Source organism: Lithobates pipiens, unplaced genomic scaffold (assembly GCF_037356315.1).
Source record: "Lithobates pipiens isolate NorthernLeopardFrog02 unplaced genomic scaffold, aLitPip1_a1.2 Scaffold_18, whole genome shotgun sequence".
Classification (NCBI taxonomy): domain Eukaryota; kingdom Metazoa; phylum Chordata; class Amphibia; order Anura; family Ranidae; genus Lithobates; species Lithobates pipiens.
The window spans coordinates 80,036,881-80,054,357 of record NW_027507758.1 but is presented as its reverse complement, the minus strand read 5'-3'; the positions used below and the strand labels follow the sequence as shown (position 1 = coordinate 80,054,357).

The 17,477-nt window shown below is 43.3% G+C and overlaps 1 protein-coding gene across 1 annotated transcript in view; it reads right to left on the bottom strand.

The window, feature by feature from the left end:
• Positions 1-17,477, bottom strand: part of DNAH14 (dynein axonemal heavy chain 14) — a 418,175-nt gene that overhangs the window by 253,780 nt on the left and 146,918 nt on the right. Inside the window, exons 21-23 of the mRNA XM_077485830.1 lie at positions 13,490-13,735; positions 4,087-4,208; positions 1,958-2,129 (exon numbers count right to left, since the gene is read on the bottom strand). Of these exons, the coding sequence (XP_077341956.1) occupies positions 1,958-2,129; positions 4,087-4,208; positions 13,490-13,735 (540 nt within the window). The remainder of the gene's footprint in view (positions 1-1,957; positions 2,130-4,086; positions 4,209-13,489; positions 13,736-17,477) is intronic.

Genomic DNA, 17,477 nt, shown 5'->3' with positions numbered 1-17,477 from the left:
TGCAGGAAGCTCTGCCTGCAACACTCACATTCAATCCATACCTGGCCTCCACAGTCCTTTTTTTTTTTACCACAAGATGCCCTCAGACGACTTACCAGCTGAATGATGCTGAACATCACTCAACTCTGAAGACAGAAGAGAAACTGAGTACAGGCAGTCAATACCACACCTAAAGTGGTGTCACCAGGGCACCATCCATTTAAAGTATAATGATGCACTGCTGGCTCAATCACATCAGCGCCACTCTTTATACTATCCAGGACTGCCCAGTGTTGCAGCAAAATCAGAAAAAGAAAAGGACCCTGAGTGACTGGCATGAAGACTTCAGAAAAGAGTGAGTAAAGAATGTGGGGAAAGGGAGGGTGGGTGGAAGGTTAAAGGGGCTAAACCTGGAGTTAGGCTTTAAGCTAATCATATTCATTTAAATATTTAAAAAAATATAAAAAGTGTAGTTTCCCTTGAAGGTCCTTTACTTATATTCATAATGATCAAGGATATTACATTTAGAATTCTGTGATCATTTAGGCAAAGCAAGCTGTGCAAGCCTCACGCTCTGAGCATATCAAAGCCCAGTACAATTACAAACCTCTTATATAGTATAGAATCAGCACACACCAGGCAGGATAAGAAAAATACAAGGGCTGGCTTAATATCTTATTAGTGGGGTATATATAGCTATGAACATTTCTGTTAGCACAGCACTAGTACAAGCAAGCCAAGTCATTTTTAGTGAAACTGTGATCATTTTCTGTCCTAATAGTTTTTAAGTTTGGTAACGCGGCCACAATAAGGCACATACACTGCTGTATAGATCACATTAAGAACAAATGTTGACATAATATGAGGGGCGTTCAAGTCAAACCAGGACTTTTGAGCTTATATAATTAAAGAACAAATTTCAAGGAATGGAAACTGCATTTATTTTTCAACATATATGCACGTATCCCAGTGTTTAATTAAAGTTTTGGCATAGAAAGATTTGTTAGTATGACTGAACCGTCCTAGGATGGACTGCTTCACTTCGTCATCTGTCCTGAAATGCTGAACTCCAAAGAACTCTTTTAGGGGTCTAAACAGGTGGAAATCACTCAGAGTGAGGTCTGGGCTATAAGGAGGATGTGGCAATACCTCCCAGCCGAGTTGCTGTAATGTGCACGTATTGTGGTGAGTAGTATGAGCTTTTGCGTTTTCTTGCAGAAACAGAACTCCCTTAGTGATCAAAGTAGGCCATTTTTTTCCCTCAGATGTGTATGCACATTACTCTGAACATGATAGTAATATACACTGGTGATAGTGGCACCACTGGGTAAAAAAAACACATGAAAAATGCCACGTTTGTCCCAGAAAACACTTGCCATCACTTTTCCTGCAGATGCAATAGTTTGAAATTTGTTTGGTGGTGGTGAATCCAAATGCTTCCACTGCTTTACACTTCCACTGCACTAACACTGTTGTCTCCCATGTTGATTAACGGTTTCTGCACTGGCCCGCGACATTTGTGTCGCCTATCATTAATAGGACACACTTGCCACATACTACTGCGTGTAGTACCACCACGCTAGCATTTTTTATACCTGTAAAACTAAAAATGCCGGTTTGACTTGAAAGTCCTTCATAGATCTAATGATCAACCTATGATACACAGGGGTGGCTGCACACACCGATCGAAATTCACCCTGTGCCTGCTGAACCATATTGATTTCGATCTGTCTCTTGCCAGCTTAAAACTCAAAAGACACAGGAAGGCAAAATACAAAAACACTGCAAACTAGAAGAAAGAACATTTAAGGTACTTGGCTGACAAGACAACTGGCATAAATAGACCTAACAACAGTCAGCGCTCAGGAAGGTAGAGTGATCTCAAGAAAGACACTGACTGGTGACAATTTGAAAGTGGAATGCCACCAGCAGGAGAAATACACGCAGCAAACACATGCCAGCTGCTTCTTTCACCTACCTCCAGACATTTTAGTATCTTCTCCAAATGAGCATTGTTAGTCTGTAGGATCTCAAGGACACCTGGCGCAGTAGCAGCCCGTAGGGCATTGAGTCTATCCTTTGTGTGGCTCATTAATTCTTTCCAGGAACTGTCCACTTGGGCGAACAGCTTGGCCTCTGCTGGGAGCTGCCTATAATGAAAAATCAAAGTGAAAATACTGAAGCACTTTCTTTTTCATGCTTATTTTGGATGAAAAGTCCCCCCAAAAAAGTGATAATTTAGAAGAATATAAGAAACTGTCAGCAGGCTAAACAAACACTGCCTAAATGTAATAAACATGAGTATTCTTAATCTTGAATCTTGGCTCATTCCTGTATTTCTTGCAGATCTGTGCAATAATCCAGCAATAAAATCCCCTTTGATTCTGTGCAGGAGCTTTCTGTAATACAGATCATTGTACAGGGTGAATGGTCTTGTATCCACCACTTTGTAGCTTTCTGCAGGCAACCTGTAGATGATGGGGACTGCTGGGTCCCCCCATAGCTCAGCTTTCTGCACAGGCTATGCGCAGCCCAGTAAGGCTGTGACTGGTACATTTACCAGGTAATACCTGGGTTTTCAAAAACATTTGGTGCACACAATATGGGTCTATAACACATTGTATTGCAATTCCCTTCTCATAGGCCTACCTCTCCATAGGCTATCCCCTTGTTGGTCTATCATGAATTCTGCTGCCAGACTCATCTACCTTACTAACCGCTCAGTGTCTGCTACCCTTTCTGCCAATCCCTACATTGGCTTCTGATTGGCCAGCAAATTAATTTCAGAATACTAACAGCATCATACAAAACCATTCACAACTCTGCCCTGAGCTACATCACCAATCTTGTCTCCAAATATCATCCAAACCGTCCTCTATGCTCCTCCCAAGACCTTCTCCTCTCAAGCTCCCTTGTCACCTCCTCCCATGCTTATCTCCAGGACTTCTCAAGATCCTCCCCCATCCTCTGGAACTCTCTACCTCAATCTGTCCATCTATCTCCTACTCTGGCTGCCTTTAGGCAATCCCTGAAAACTCATCACTTCAGGGAAGTCTATTACTCCTCCAACTAACCTTTTATCACTTCCATCAGCACATCCCCCACAGTTATAACTTTTTGCACCACTTTCACCCCACACTATTAGATTGTAAGCTCTTATGAGCATGGCCCTCTTAACCCTGTTGTATCTTATTGTATTATAACTGTACTGTCTCCCTTTTTAAATTTTAAAGCGCTGCGTGAACTGTTGGTGCTGTATAAATCCCGTATAATAATAATAGTAATAATAATTGTATTAAGGCTATAAGGAAATATTTTTTAATAAATGTGTTTATACTCAGTGTTAAGTTTTGACAGGTGTCCACAAAAAAAACAACAGAATTAGCATTTTTGATTGGGCTGATCCTGAGATATGTTATATACTGTTTCTATCATTATACCATGTAAATACATGAGGGAACAGTGACATACAGAAGAACATTATTAATAAATCTAATGAAAGTAGAACAAGTTCTGTATATGGTGTAAAACTTGCATTTTGAACAAATTACACTTTACAGTTTTCACATCTCAGAGTCAGCTGAATTCCGTACTAGTATTGGCATACATATTATCCTATAATATGCTAGGGAAAAAAAAGAAATTGCATTGTTTTGTAATAACAGAATAGTCAAGTGTCACACTGAATTTCTTTACACAGGCTACATAATTACATCTAATCGTGTGAAGATGACATCAATGCAAAATATCCAGAGCTTGGCTGGCCCCAAGGGAAAGACAACTGCATCAACTGTCTCAGGCTGCAAAAGTTTAAGACCAAAGCAGCATCTATGAAAGTTTTATAGATAAGCTGTCATCTTTTACTTGAAATAGTGTACATCTACCTATACAGTGTAATACACCTCATTGAATTACAGCATATCCAACAGCAATTACAATGCAGTTCACTCATTTCCATATGATATTTCCAAGTCTACTTAGTAAATTAATTGCATAAAAATGTTTTAAAAAATGGGGTTCTGCTTTCATTATCTGGTGAGATGCCCCAACCCCTGCCACTTATAATTGCAGCATTAAACTAACAGGAAATATTGTTAGAGCTGGTACCTCTGGATGTCAGACGCTAAGAAGATTTGCTCCAAGTACAACCAATTTCTTTGGCACGTCATCCACTCCTCCATGGTACGGGAAAAGAGGTTTAGTTTTCTGTCCCATTCATCAACAATGTTCTGAAAGACATATAAAAGGCATCAGAATACTTAATAGGAAACCTTCACTTCTTATAAAATACTAACAGCCATCCTGGTGAATATTATTTTAAAGAGAACAAAAACAAAAAAAACTGCTAGGCGCTAGAATATTCATTTGGCAGAAAATACTTTGCATGTACTTCTTCCTCGTGCTCTCAGCAGTTTTCTTTTCTTATGTGTACACTCTGGGGGAGATTTACTAAAACTGGAGAGTGCAAAATCTGGTGCAGCTCTTCAGGGAAACCAATCAGCTTCCAGGTTTTATGGTCAAAGCTTAATTGAACAAGCTGAAGTTAGAAGCTGATTGGCTACCATGCACAGCTGCACCAGATTTTGAGTGATCCAGTTTCAGAAAATCTCCAATCTGTGAGATGCTGAGAATGGAGCTGGGTGCAGGGATGATGTAGCTCGAACATCAAGCATGCACAGGAGTCACATTATCAGTGGCCAGAAGATGCAAGATCCAATATATATATATATATATATATATATATATATATATATATGTGCATGTTATGGCAAGAGCCCACCCACCCCAAGACTGGTAAAGTTACATTTTTGTAAATGACATATGCAGCCTGCTTTGTATTTGAGATGCAGTTTAGATGCTTCTGAGATCTATCTGAAGTCAATTTCCTCTGAACTCCACCTGAGCTGCTGCTTTGAGCTGGTTTTGCATTTCCACTGACTTGTATAAGGAAAGAGGAGTCTCTAATATGAACAAACACTCTAATAGACTTAGGCCGCGTACACACGGGCGGATTGTCTGTCCAACTTAGTCCGCTGAAACGTGTTTCAGCGGACAATCTGCTCGTGTGTGGGCTTCAGCAGACTTTTTCAGCGGACTGTCTGACGAACAAAGTCTTACGGAATTTCCGTAATTTTGTCCGTCCAAACTTGGTTTCAGCGGACAGTCCGCTCGTGTGTAGGCAAGTTGGACGGACTAAGTATGGCGCATGCTCAGAAAGGATTTACACGGCCGAAAGTTGCATTGCAGTGTATTGGACGTCGTTTTTCTAGTCCCGTCGTACGTGCTGTACACGTCATTGCGCACGCTTTCAGCGGACTGTCTGTTCATCGTGTGTGGTCAAGTCCGTTCATTCAAAATTTGGACGGACTGTCTGTCGGATTGTCTGACGAACTTAGTTGGGCAGACAATCCGCCCGTGTGTACGCGGCCTTAGCTTGCACCCAGACTGAAGAATGTGGACAATGTACTGTGAGGCAGGAACAGGGGTAGCAGAGGCAGGGGTAGCAAACAGATTGTGCTTTGTGCTTTTGTGGAACCCATAAGGCCTGCTTAGCCATATTCAAATGGCTTCTCCATTGCCAGCATTTTAAGAAAAGGGGCAATACTGTGTAAGCTGGAGGGGTAAAAGGTGGTTTAGGTGTGGAGGTGGGGTTTTGAAGTTAGAGGTGTAAAGCTGAATTTCCGGGGAATAAAAAAACGTTACCATGCAGTGGGTTTCCTGCTGCAATGTAAGGGTTAATATCAGATAAGTATCTCACTTTATTATCCCATAGGAAAGGCATGCAGTGGGGACCCACTGAAATTGTAAAGGTATGAAAGGAATATCTACATATATCTGTCACAGCAAGATATAGTAACCTTACAAGAGGACCTCAATAAAATAATGTGGTGGAAAAATACATAGCAAATGAGGTTTAATGTCGGAAAAAGTAAAGTAATGCACTTGGGGACTAAAAATGTGAATGCAAGTTACTCGCTAGGGGGAGAACATCTGGGGGAATCCAGGATAGAAAAAGATCTGGGGGTCCTAGTAGAAGACAGACTGAGCAACAGCATGCAATGCCAAGCTGCATCAAGCAAAGCTAACAGAATATTGGCATGCATAAAAAAAGGGATTTACTCCAGGAGATAAAACTATAATCCTGACACTTTATAAATCTTAGGTTTGGCCACATCTGGGAGTATGCCATTCAGTTCTGGTCACCAATCTTCAGGAGGGAGGTGTGGGAACTGGAGAGAGTACAGGCGGTCCCCGAGTTACAAAACAAGATAGGGTCTGTAGGTTTGTTCTTAAGTTGAATCTGTTTGTAAGTCGGAACATGAAAAAATTTTAAGTGCAGCTCCAGCCCAAAAATTTTTTTTAACCACTTGCTTACTGGGCACTTAAACACCCTTCCTGACCAGACCAATTTTCAGCTTTTGGTGCTCTCACACTTTGAATGACAATTACTCAGTCATGCAACACTGTACCCAAATTAATTTTGTGTCCTTTTTTTCCCACAAATAGAGCTTTCTTTTAGGGGTATTTGATCACCTCTGGGGTTTTTATTTTTTGCGCTATAAATGAAAAAAGACCGAAAATTTTGAAAAAAAACGCATATTTCTTTGTTTCTGTGATAAAATTTTGCAAATTATAATTTTTTTTTCATACATTTTGGCCACAATTTATACTGCTACATATCTTTGGTAAAAATAACCCAAATTAGTGGATATTATTTGGTCTTTGTGAAAGTTAGAGAGTCTACAAGCTGTGGTGCGAATCGCACAAAATTGATCACATCTGATGTACTGGTGGCCTATCTCGCTTCTTGTGACCCGAACAAGTCAGGAAAGTACAAATACCCCCCAAATGACCCCTTTTTGGAAAGTAGACATTCCAAGGTATTTACTAAGATGCATGGTGAGGTTTTTGATGTTGTCATCTTTTTCCCACAATTCTTTGCAAAATGAAGATTTTTTATTTTTTTTTTCTCACAAAATTTTCAATGTAATAGGTTATTTCTCTCACATGGCATGTGTATACCACAAATGACACCCCAAAATACGTTCTGCTACTCCTTCTGAGTATCACGATACCAAATGTGTGAGACTTTTACACAGCCTGGCCACATACAGAGGCCCAATATTGAAATAGCACCATCAGGCGTTCTAGGAGCATAAATTACACATTTCATTTCTCAACCACCTATTACAGTTTTGAAGGCCCTGGAGCACCAGGACAATGGAAATGCCCACAAAGTGACCCCATTTTGGAAAGCTAACACCCCAACGTATAATCTATGAGGCATAATGAGTCGTTTGAATGGTTCATTTTTTTTCCAGAAGTTTTGGGAAAATGTGGAAAAAAAATGAAAACGCATTTTTTTTACGCAAAGTTGTCCATTTATAAGATATTTCCAACACATAGCATGTACATACCAAAAATGACACCCTAAAATACGTTCTACTACTCCTCCTGAGTATAACGATACCAAATGTGTGAGACTTTTACACAGCCTGACCACATACAGAGGCCCAATATTGAAATAGCACCATCAGGCGTTCTAGGAGCATAAATTACACATCTTATTTCTCAACCACCTATTACAGTTTTGAAGGCCCTGGAGCACCAGGACAATGGAAATGCCCACAAAGTGACCCCACGTGGCACTGACGACACGTGGCACTGACAGATGGCACTAGAGGCAGATGGCACTGGAGGCAGATGGCAGATGGGGCTGACAGATGGGGCTGGCAGATGGGGCTGGCAGATGGGGCTGGCAGATGGGGCTGGGGCTGGCACTGGGGCTGGCACTGGCAGATGGCACTGGCAGATGGTGCTGGCTATTTGCTCTGGCTAATTGCTCTGGCAAATGGGGCTGGCAGATGGCACTGCGGCTGGCAGATGGCACTGGCGCTGGCAGGTGGCGCTGGCAGGTGGCGCTGGCAGGTGGCGCTGGCAGGTGGCACTGGGGCTGACGGATGGCACTGGGGCTGACGGATGGCACTGGGGCTGACGGATGGCACTGGCGCTGGCAGGTGGCACTGGCACGTGGCACTGGCACGTGGCACTGGCACTGGCAGGTGGCACTGGCACTGGGGCTGGCGGCACTGGGGCTGGCGGCACTGGGGCTGACGGCACTGGGGCTGGCAGGTGGCGCTGGCGCTGGCAGGTGGCACTGGCGCTGGCAGGTGGCGCTGGCAGGTGGCACTGGCAGGTGGCACTGGCAAGTGGCACTGGCGGCACTGGCACTGGCGGCACTGGTGGTGGCAGGTGGCACTGGCGGCACTGGGGCTGACGGATGGCACTGGTGCTGGCAGGTGGCACTGGCAGGTGGCACTGGCGCTGGCAGGTGGCACTGGCAGGTGGCACTGGCGGCACTGACGGCACTGGGGCTGACGGATGGCACTGGCAGGTGGCACTGGCAGGTGGCACTGGGGCTGACGGCACTGGCGGCACTGGGGCTGACGGCACTGACGGCACTGGGGCTGACGGCACGGACGGCACTGGGGCTGACGGGCACTGGGGCTGGCGGGCGGCACTGGGGCTGGTGGGCGGCACTGGGGCTGGCGGGGCGGCACTGGGGCTGGCGGGGCGGCACTGGGGCGGCACTGGGGCTGGCGGGCGGCACGGGCTGACGGCACTGGGGCTGACGGCACTGGGGCTGACGGCAGGCGCTGGCAGGTGGCACTGGCGGCACTGGCACTACTGGCAGATGGCACTGGGCTGACAGATGGCACTGGGCTGACAGATGGCACTGGGGCTGACACAGGCACTGGGGCTGACACTGGGGCTGACACTGGGGCTGGCACTGGGGCTGGCACTGGCACTGGGGCTGGGGCTGGCACTGGGGCTGCACTGGGGCTGACAGATCGCTCTCCCATCTCACACGCTGTCTCTGTGTGAGGAGGGAGAGACACGGCAATGGGAGATGATCTCATATGTTTACATATGATATCATCTCACATTGGTAGCTGCGATCGCGCTGTGAACGGCCGCTTTGATTGGCCGTTCACGGCGATCTGTATTCGCCTGTCTCCGGGAGACACGGCAAATACAATACTTCCGCGATGCGCGCCCCCGGCGGCGCGCATTGCGGAAGTAAACACCAGGCCGTCCAGGGACGGCCAGGCGAAGGAAGCCGCCCGTCATTCGGCCATAGGGCGGGTGGGAAGCGGTTAAGCTTTATAGATAGCATGGGGAAGGGTTATCACCCCTGTAACATTTGTTTTGCTGTCTGTGCCCTTGTTCAGAAGATTTCACTTCAATTTCTGTCCCAATGACAATTGGATTTTGAAAATTTTGGGTTGTTGTGGAAACAAGCCTTGGACTTCAGCTATGAGGAATGACTACAAACAAAGGGAGTTAAAAGAAATCTTCACAAAGAAGGGAGTACTCCTCTTAGACGGTTGTCACCCAAACAGATGTCCTTATTAGAGGACTTTCCCTCACCCCTGTAACATTTTGGATTTCTCATCACCTTTCATACCAGTAACAATGGTTACCAAGACAAATAGATGGGGTGAATCTCTCTAATGGGGACAGAGACATAAGAAAAAAAAACCTAGCAAAAGGTTACAACCCTTCTAAACTCTATTTAACACTAAGAATATCCAAATTTTTTACTATTCTTTTATAATATATTTATTGATTTATTTAGCTGTTGTTTTCCTTCCATCCTTCTTCTATCCTTCTTCCATCCTTTCAACCTATGACATTATACTTCATTTACCTTATTACCCAACCTGAAGGCATACCATTATATAATGGCTGGCTCAATTTTTTAAAAATAGGTTTAGTAAGCAATATTCCGATCCCAAAGTTGAGGGATGAAAACCATATATCACGATCACAAATTAGCACTTTAATTTGAACATTTGAATAATTTCAGGCTGCGCTGAAAAGTTGAAGTTCACAAACTTTATTTTGAATTTTTATGGACTTTTATGGACTACTATTATTGCATATTGATTATCATTTATTATGTTTTTTGTGTTAATGAGCACGAGGTAGTATTCTGATCACAATTTTATACCGATTATTGAATACACAACTTTGTAAACAGATTCAGAAATTAATAATTAGGCCACAGAGTTAAAAGATAAAAATTATATGTTAGTATCAAAATGTCATAATAAATACTGAATATAAAACACCTTGCTGTCATAACAAAAAAATTGTGCCATCTTTTCATATATGATTATTCCATTATATGTTATACACTGTCTAATAATTGTATTTGTTATACATTCAAATAAAAAAATGTCTTCAGACACATTTCAAAAGTTATGCTTACTTCGTCCACCTTCCCCCACAAGTGACCTTTTTACATATTCAGGTCTGATAGGGGCCCAAACCATTTTGTGCACAGCAGAAGTTTATGTTCTCAACCTAAAAACTCATGTTTATATTTTGTTTGCAGCAGTGCTACCGGCACCATAGGAAATTATATGTTCTTATTAAAACGCACACTGAGTAGTTTCGCCCCACTTTCACCACTTCTAATTTTGTTCATTGTTGCTCAGGCAGGCTTGCAATTCCCCAAAAACTCATATGCTGTGTTGCTATAATTATAATATCATTTTATGTTTTACATTAAAAGACTCATTAATTGTAAATGAGTCTCAAAATAGTCGCGCCGGTATAATGAACACACAGAACACTTTTCAAAATGTTTGCTGTAAATGTTACCTTTTACTGAATCATTTTGGGTTCTGTAAATGTTACAAGCCAAAACTAGACAAATATATATAAATCTCCACTAAAAGCTATTAAAATTAAAGTCCATAAACCGATATCAGGTAATTTGTTCACCAGCAACTGGAAGCACAAATTCTGCACCTAAGTTTCTGAATCTCACTGATGCTTTCTCTCTGGTACATTGGGGCATCAAACACAATCCACACTCAGATACCCACACACTACATATGTGTGCTCTGACAGAAATACCATAATAAATTGCCAGTCCAACCTGTGCAAATTTATCTCACGGGAAATCCTCTGTGAAGTAACACAAATTTCATTAGTAGTTTTGTAATTAATTACAAAATTATTATATACAGTAATACAGTGATTCTCTGAGGCCCCTTTCACACTGGGGCAGTGCGGCCATCGGCGATAAAGCGCCGCTATTTTTAGCGGCGTTTTACCGGCGGTCTGCGGGTGCCAGCGGGGTGGTTTTAACCCCCGCTAGCGGCCGAAAAAGGGTTAAAACCGGCCCCAAAGCGGCACTTTGCCGGCGGTATAGCCGCACTGTCCCATTGATTTCAATGGGCAGGAGCGGTGAATACACCTGTCCTTCACCGCTCCAAAGATGCGGCTAGCAGGACTTTTTTTTACCATCCTGCTAGAGCACTGCTCCAGTGTGAAAGCCTTCAGGCTTTCACACTGGAGTGAAAGGGCCCGTTTTTTTCAGGCGCTATTTTTAGCGCTGTAGCGCCTGAAAACCGCCCCAGTGTGAAAGGGGCCTAAGAGAACTATTGTTATGAGTGCTTAGACTTCAGTCCATCAAGCAGTGCATGCAACAGAAAGATTCATGTTAGGATGTGAGGACCCCTCCATTTTAACCACTTGCCGCCCGCCCTATAACAAAAGCACGGCGGCATAGTAGTTTTAATATCCTGACCGGACATCATATGACGTGATCAGGATATTAAGCCACTGCGCGCCCCCGAGGGCGCGCATCGCGGCGATTGTTGTTGCGGGGTGTCAGTCTGACACCCCGCAACTACGATCTCGGTAAAGAGTCTCAGATGGAGACTCTTTACCACGTGATCAGCCGTGTCCAATCACGGCTGATCACAGTGTAAATATGAAGAGCCCGTGATCGGCTTTTCCTCACTCGCGTCTGCCAGACGCGAGTAGAGGAGAGCTGGTCGGCTGCTCCTCTGACAGGGGGGTCTGTGCTGATCGATTATCAGCACAGCCCCCCCGAGGATGCCCACACTGGACCACCAGGGACGCCACCAGACCCCCAGGGAATGTCCAGAACCAGGTATGCCCCCCTACACCACCAGGGATGCCAGCCAGTGCCCATAATGGATGCCAATCAGTGCCCACAATGGGCATCACTGATTGGCATGCATTATTGTTTGGCACTGATTGGGATCCATCCCTACAATACTTTAAATTACAATGCCGCCTATCAGTGCCCATCCTTGCCGCCTATCAGTGCCCATCCGTGCCGCCTATCCATGCCCATCCATGCCGCCCATCCGTGCCGCCTATCCATGCCAATCCATGCCGCCTATCCATGCCCATCCATGCCGCCAATCCATGCCCATTTGTGCCACCTATCCATGCCGCCCATCCATTCCAATCCGTGCCACCTATCCATGACAATCCGTGCCACCTATCAGTGCCTATTTGTGCCACCTATCAGTGTCTATCTGTGTCGCATATCAGTGCCACCTATCAGTGCCACTTCATTGGTGCCACCTCATTGGTGCCCATCAGTGCCGCCTTATCATTGCCCGTCACTGCAGCCCCGTCAGTGCCCATCAGTGAAGGAGAAAACTTACTTATTTACAAAGTTTTGTAACTGAAACAAAAAAAACATGTTTTTTTTTCAAGATTTTCTGTCTTTTTTTATTTGTTTAGCAAAAAATAAAATTCCCAGAGGCAATCAAATACCACCAAAAGAAATCTCTATTTGTGGGAACAAAATGATAAAATTTAATTTGGGTACAATGTAGCATGACCGCGCAATTGTCATTCAAAGTGCGACAGCGTTGAAAGCTCAAAATTGGTCTGGGCAGGAAGGTGTGTAAGTGCCCAGTATTGAAGTGGTTAAGATAAAATTTTTCAAAGGACAACCGTACCTTTTGTTCAAGTTGTCTTCTAAGGCATGATACCACCTGTTTCTCTGCAGCCACTTGGACACCTGGAGAAATACTTACATACACCATCAATCCAGAGATCTTCACTGTCAACCTACACATGCACACAAAATCTCAACAAAATCGGTTTTATCTCCATTAGGCGAAATGTATTAGAGCCAATGAGGAAGTGGTTTTAAAGGGTGCAGAGAGCTTTAATTGACTCTCAAAGGTTAGTATGTCCCCTGGACCTATTATTGTGCCAACCCTAGCCTTAGAGCAAACCCCAATGGTAGTCATAACCCTAAGCCAAATAATAACCCTAGTGCTAAGTCTACAAACAAAGTAATATAATTGCAATGTCAACACAATCACAGTGATCACGTGACTTTGTTTTCCAACAAAACTACGTGACAATGAGAGCGATGGTGAAAGTTTATTTATTAATGAAGCCATGGATCATATTGTTAGCTACCATGTTTATTGATGGTTTTGTTGGTAAAAAAAAAGGCAAGTGATTGCGATGAGGTATGACATGGCTTTGTTGGTAAACAATAATATCTCTAAAGCCAGAGAAGCTGCATTTTCAGAAGTTCAGCAGTGGCAGTCTATCAATTTCCCTCAGCACCCTCAACATCTGTTTTTTTTAACAAGGAAAAATAATATAAATACATTTTTGGGCTTATCATCCAAATGTCAACAGGAAAGGTTACCTTGATTGGTCCACAGTAACGAGAGCCCTTCACAGTGGTGAGAACAACCTGACTTTCCTCTAATTGAGTCATAATATCCTCTGCAGAGGCAATAATCAGGATTTCGGACAGTTCAGACTGGTGCACCACTAGCTTGAATTCAGTTTTATTCCAGAGCGTGATAATTTTATTCAGCATCCCCTCCAGGGTGGCTTCATTTGTTGCTGTTGTGGAAATGTCAATTATTTTATCTTTATGCTGAAATATCTAGATAAAAAAAAAAAAAAAACAGAACTAAATCAGGAAATATAATCATAAAAAAGTTTCTTAAAAGATATGTTTGGGAATAGAAAAAAATAAACAATCATACTCACCAGGAATATAAAAAAAAATTAACGATCATACTCACCTAGATGGCTGCAGCAGTGATCCCAGCTGTCTGTCCTTAGCCGGTGTTCTGCCGTATAGTGTCCGGCCATCATATAGCGTCCGCCCCGTACTGCGCATGCGCAGTACGGAGCAGATGAAGCTTCGGAAAATTTCCGAAGCTGAACGGCGCCTGCGCCGTGAGTGGAGGTAGTAGCCCCACCATCCAAGCGGACATAGGGTTGTGAGTATTAAAGGGCCCCTCGCGGGCGAGCTTCGCTCGCCACGCTTCGGGCTCGGCCTCGCTGCGCTCGGCTCTTTTTTATTCCTACTCTATGTCCACTTGGATAGTGGGGATAGAACCTGGACTCACGGCGCAGGCGCCGTTCATCCTCGGGAATTTTCGGAATCTGTGTTGCTGTGTACTGCGCATGCGCAGTACACAGCAGACACTATCCGATGGAGGACGTTATTAGACAAGACACTGGCTGTACACCCTACACTGAGCGATCGAAGACCACTGCTCAGTGCTCAGTTCTCTGTATTCAGTCTGCAAAGACTGACAGTCACCGGCTCTCTGCTCTGCCCCTGCTCACTGGAGCTCTGAGCTGTGGAGAGGGCAGGAGTGGCTGACTAGGCTCTCAGCAGCATGGTAAGAGGCTGAGCCAGCTGCTGGTCTAGGCGTGGGTGGAACCTGAGTGTAAAGTTGGGATCTTTCCAGAGCCTGTACAGCAGACTTTAGCCCACTATCTGCTTAAAACGGATCACAGGAGTGCAGAACAAAGTGCAAAAAAGCTTTGGCCATACTTCTCATTTAAATCAGTGTTAAACCCAAAAGAAAACATGTATTATATTGTAGCTTACCAATTATAATTCCCCATATACGCAGTCGAACATTCCGACCACAAAATCTGTCTGATTTTTTCCAACAGATTTTGGCCACAACTTGTCTTGCATATACACGGTCGCACAAAGTTGTCGGATAATCCGATCGTTCGTAACGAGGTGACGTACAAAACGTACGATGGGACTACGTAGAGGCCAGTAGCCAATAGCTTTCGTCTCCAAATTTTTTCTGAGCATGCATGGCACTTTGTGCGTCGAAATTCTCGACACACGATCAGAAAAAGTCAGATCGGATTTTGTTGTCGCAAAATTTTAGATCCAGCCCTCAAACATTTTTCATCTGAAATTCAGACAGAAAAAGTCAGATAGAGCACACACACGATCGGATTTTCCAACAACATAATCCGATCTGACTTTTTCAGTCGGGATTTCCGACCGTGTGTGTGGGGCATTAGATTAGATGACTGCGTTTAGTTTCCTTTTTTTAGGCTTTCTTTCTTCTATTTTCATCTGGTGATCCAGTCAGTAAGTCTGTTTTTCAACAAGAAGGTTTTTTCCGATTACAGGGATGAGACAGAACATTTAACACTGGCAGGGACACGGTCACTTAAAATGACCAGCTTTAATTTATGTAAGACCTTTATCCTAAAAGAAGAAAAAAATTGCTGTAACTGGTTATAAAGTATTAGCTGAAGTTTGGCTTTAATTTGTTAGTGTATTTAAATCTGTTATTACTTCTAAACCTTTCCTTCACCCAAGACTGACAATGCTGATGTCCAAATCTGCCCCCATCTAGAGTGGCAGGCACCTGTGTAATACAGGAGGGGTGTAACTGGCTAGATCACAGGGTAGAAACAGAGAGAATAAAATCCTAAAATAAGATAACTGAGACAGCCACCACATCCAATGATTGGTAAGATGCAGTATATTAAATTTTTGGTTTTGGGTTTAATACCACTTTAAAATTCATAAAACCAGTATACAGGACTTTTCAAAACTTCTGCACGCTATTATCACTGAAAAATGCAACAAGGAGTAAAAAAGGTGGGCAAATGGGAATTTGAGGGCACAACATATACAGAAATTTACAACAATGTATAAGAATTCCAAGAAAAGGTTTACTTAGCAAAACAATATATATATATATAAAATACTTTCACAAAGAAGGTATGTGGCTGACATTTGGTATTAGTACCCTCATTTACAAATGGATCAAATAAACACTCTTTTGTTCACATGTGGTTAAAATACAGACAGATCTTGCCATGAAGTAGACGTATTCACCTGGATAAATCCAACATGTTTTGATAATCTTCCTCAAGGGATAGAGCGACAATTATATATAGAGTACATAATCAGCCACAAATATTAAAAATAAAGCTTTTAAAATGGAGGGGAGATTACAAAATGGAGCTGCAATTGATCATATGCTCTACTACAATCCCCTCTTAAGTCATAAAATAATGACTTACTTTACTACAGCTCCCTGCCTGCAGCTCCCCACAATCACTGCCCAGGGTTGTCAAGAAGATGTCCTTGTCCCCATAGCCATGGGGACAAGATGCTTTGGGGTGAGGTGTGGCAGAGGTCCTCCTGCTCCAAAGCATCCCCCCTTCCCATGTTGAGGCTATGTGGCCTGGTATGGTTTCGGGGGGGACCCCCACGCCATTTTATTTCACATTTTTCCATTGCGGGGAAGCCTGTTGACAGCTGATTATCCGTTTGTTAGGGACAAAGTGGTCTGCTTCCTGAGCCGCTCCCTAACAACCAGCTATTCACTGTGCCCTGATTGAGCAAAGCTTTGCCCAATCAGGGCTTAGAATGCACAGTGCAGCGCGCAGTGTGCATTGTGGGGCGCTTAGCGGGTGAACATCCCAACGCACAACCCGCCAATTCCGGTGTTCGCCGATTGGGCAAACAGACACCGATTGGAGTGTAGGAACTTGGCTGATCTGCACAGCATCCTGTCCTCAACCGGTAGAACACCTTTGGGATGTATTAGAGCGGAGACTGCGAGCCAAGCCTTCTCATCCAACATCAGTGCCTGACCTCACAAATGCGCTTCTGGAAGAATGGTCAAACATTCCCATAGACACACTTCTAAACCTTGTGGACAGCCTTCCCAGAAGAGTTGAAGCTGTTATAGCTGCAAAGGGTGGGCCAACTCAATATTGAACCCTACGGACTAAGACTGGGATGCCATTAAAGTTCATGTGCGTGTGCAGGCATCGCAATACTTTTGACAATATAGTATATCAAGTATAAGTATAATATGAAATCCTTAGTCCTGTTGAGTGGAAAACCACGGTGTTTGTATAGCATAGCTTGAATTAAATAATTCATCTGCAGGTCACAGACACCAATTTAGGTTTTATGGCCCAAGGCAGCACAGCTTTTGAATCCAGATCTAGTTTGCAAAATATATATATATATATATATATATATATATATATATATATATATATATATATATATATATATATATATATATATATATATATATATATATATATATATATATATAATTGAAATCTAAACTGCCGTCAACTTTTTTTTTTGCTCAAATATTTTTGCATGTTTTCTTATGTAATGATTGTCAAGATTATGCTAACTGGCATTTACAAAACGGAAATCTCTCATTTTGATGCATGTTAATGGATACCGTATATAGACAGTTTATCCACCAAGCAGGAAATGAGCAATTAGAGAAATAATTCTGTGGAAAACTGTATAAACAGCGAGATAATGAGAACATCTACATTTTTATTATTAATATCATTTATTTCCTCAGGGAAAG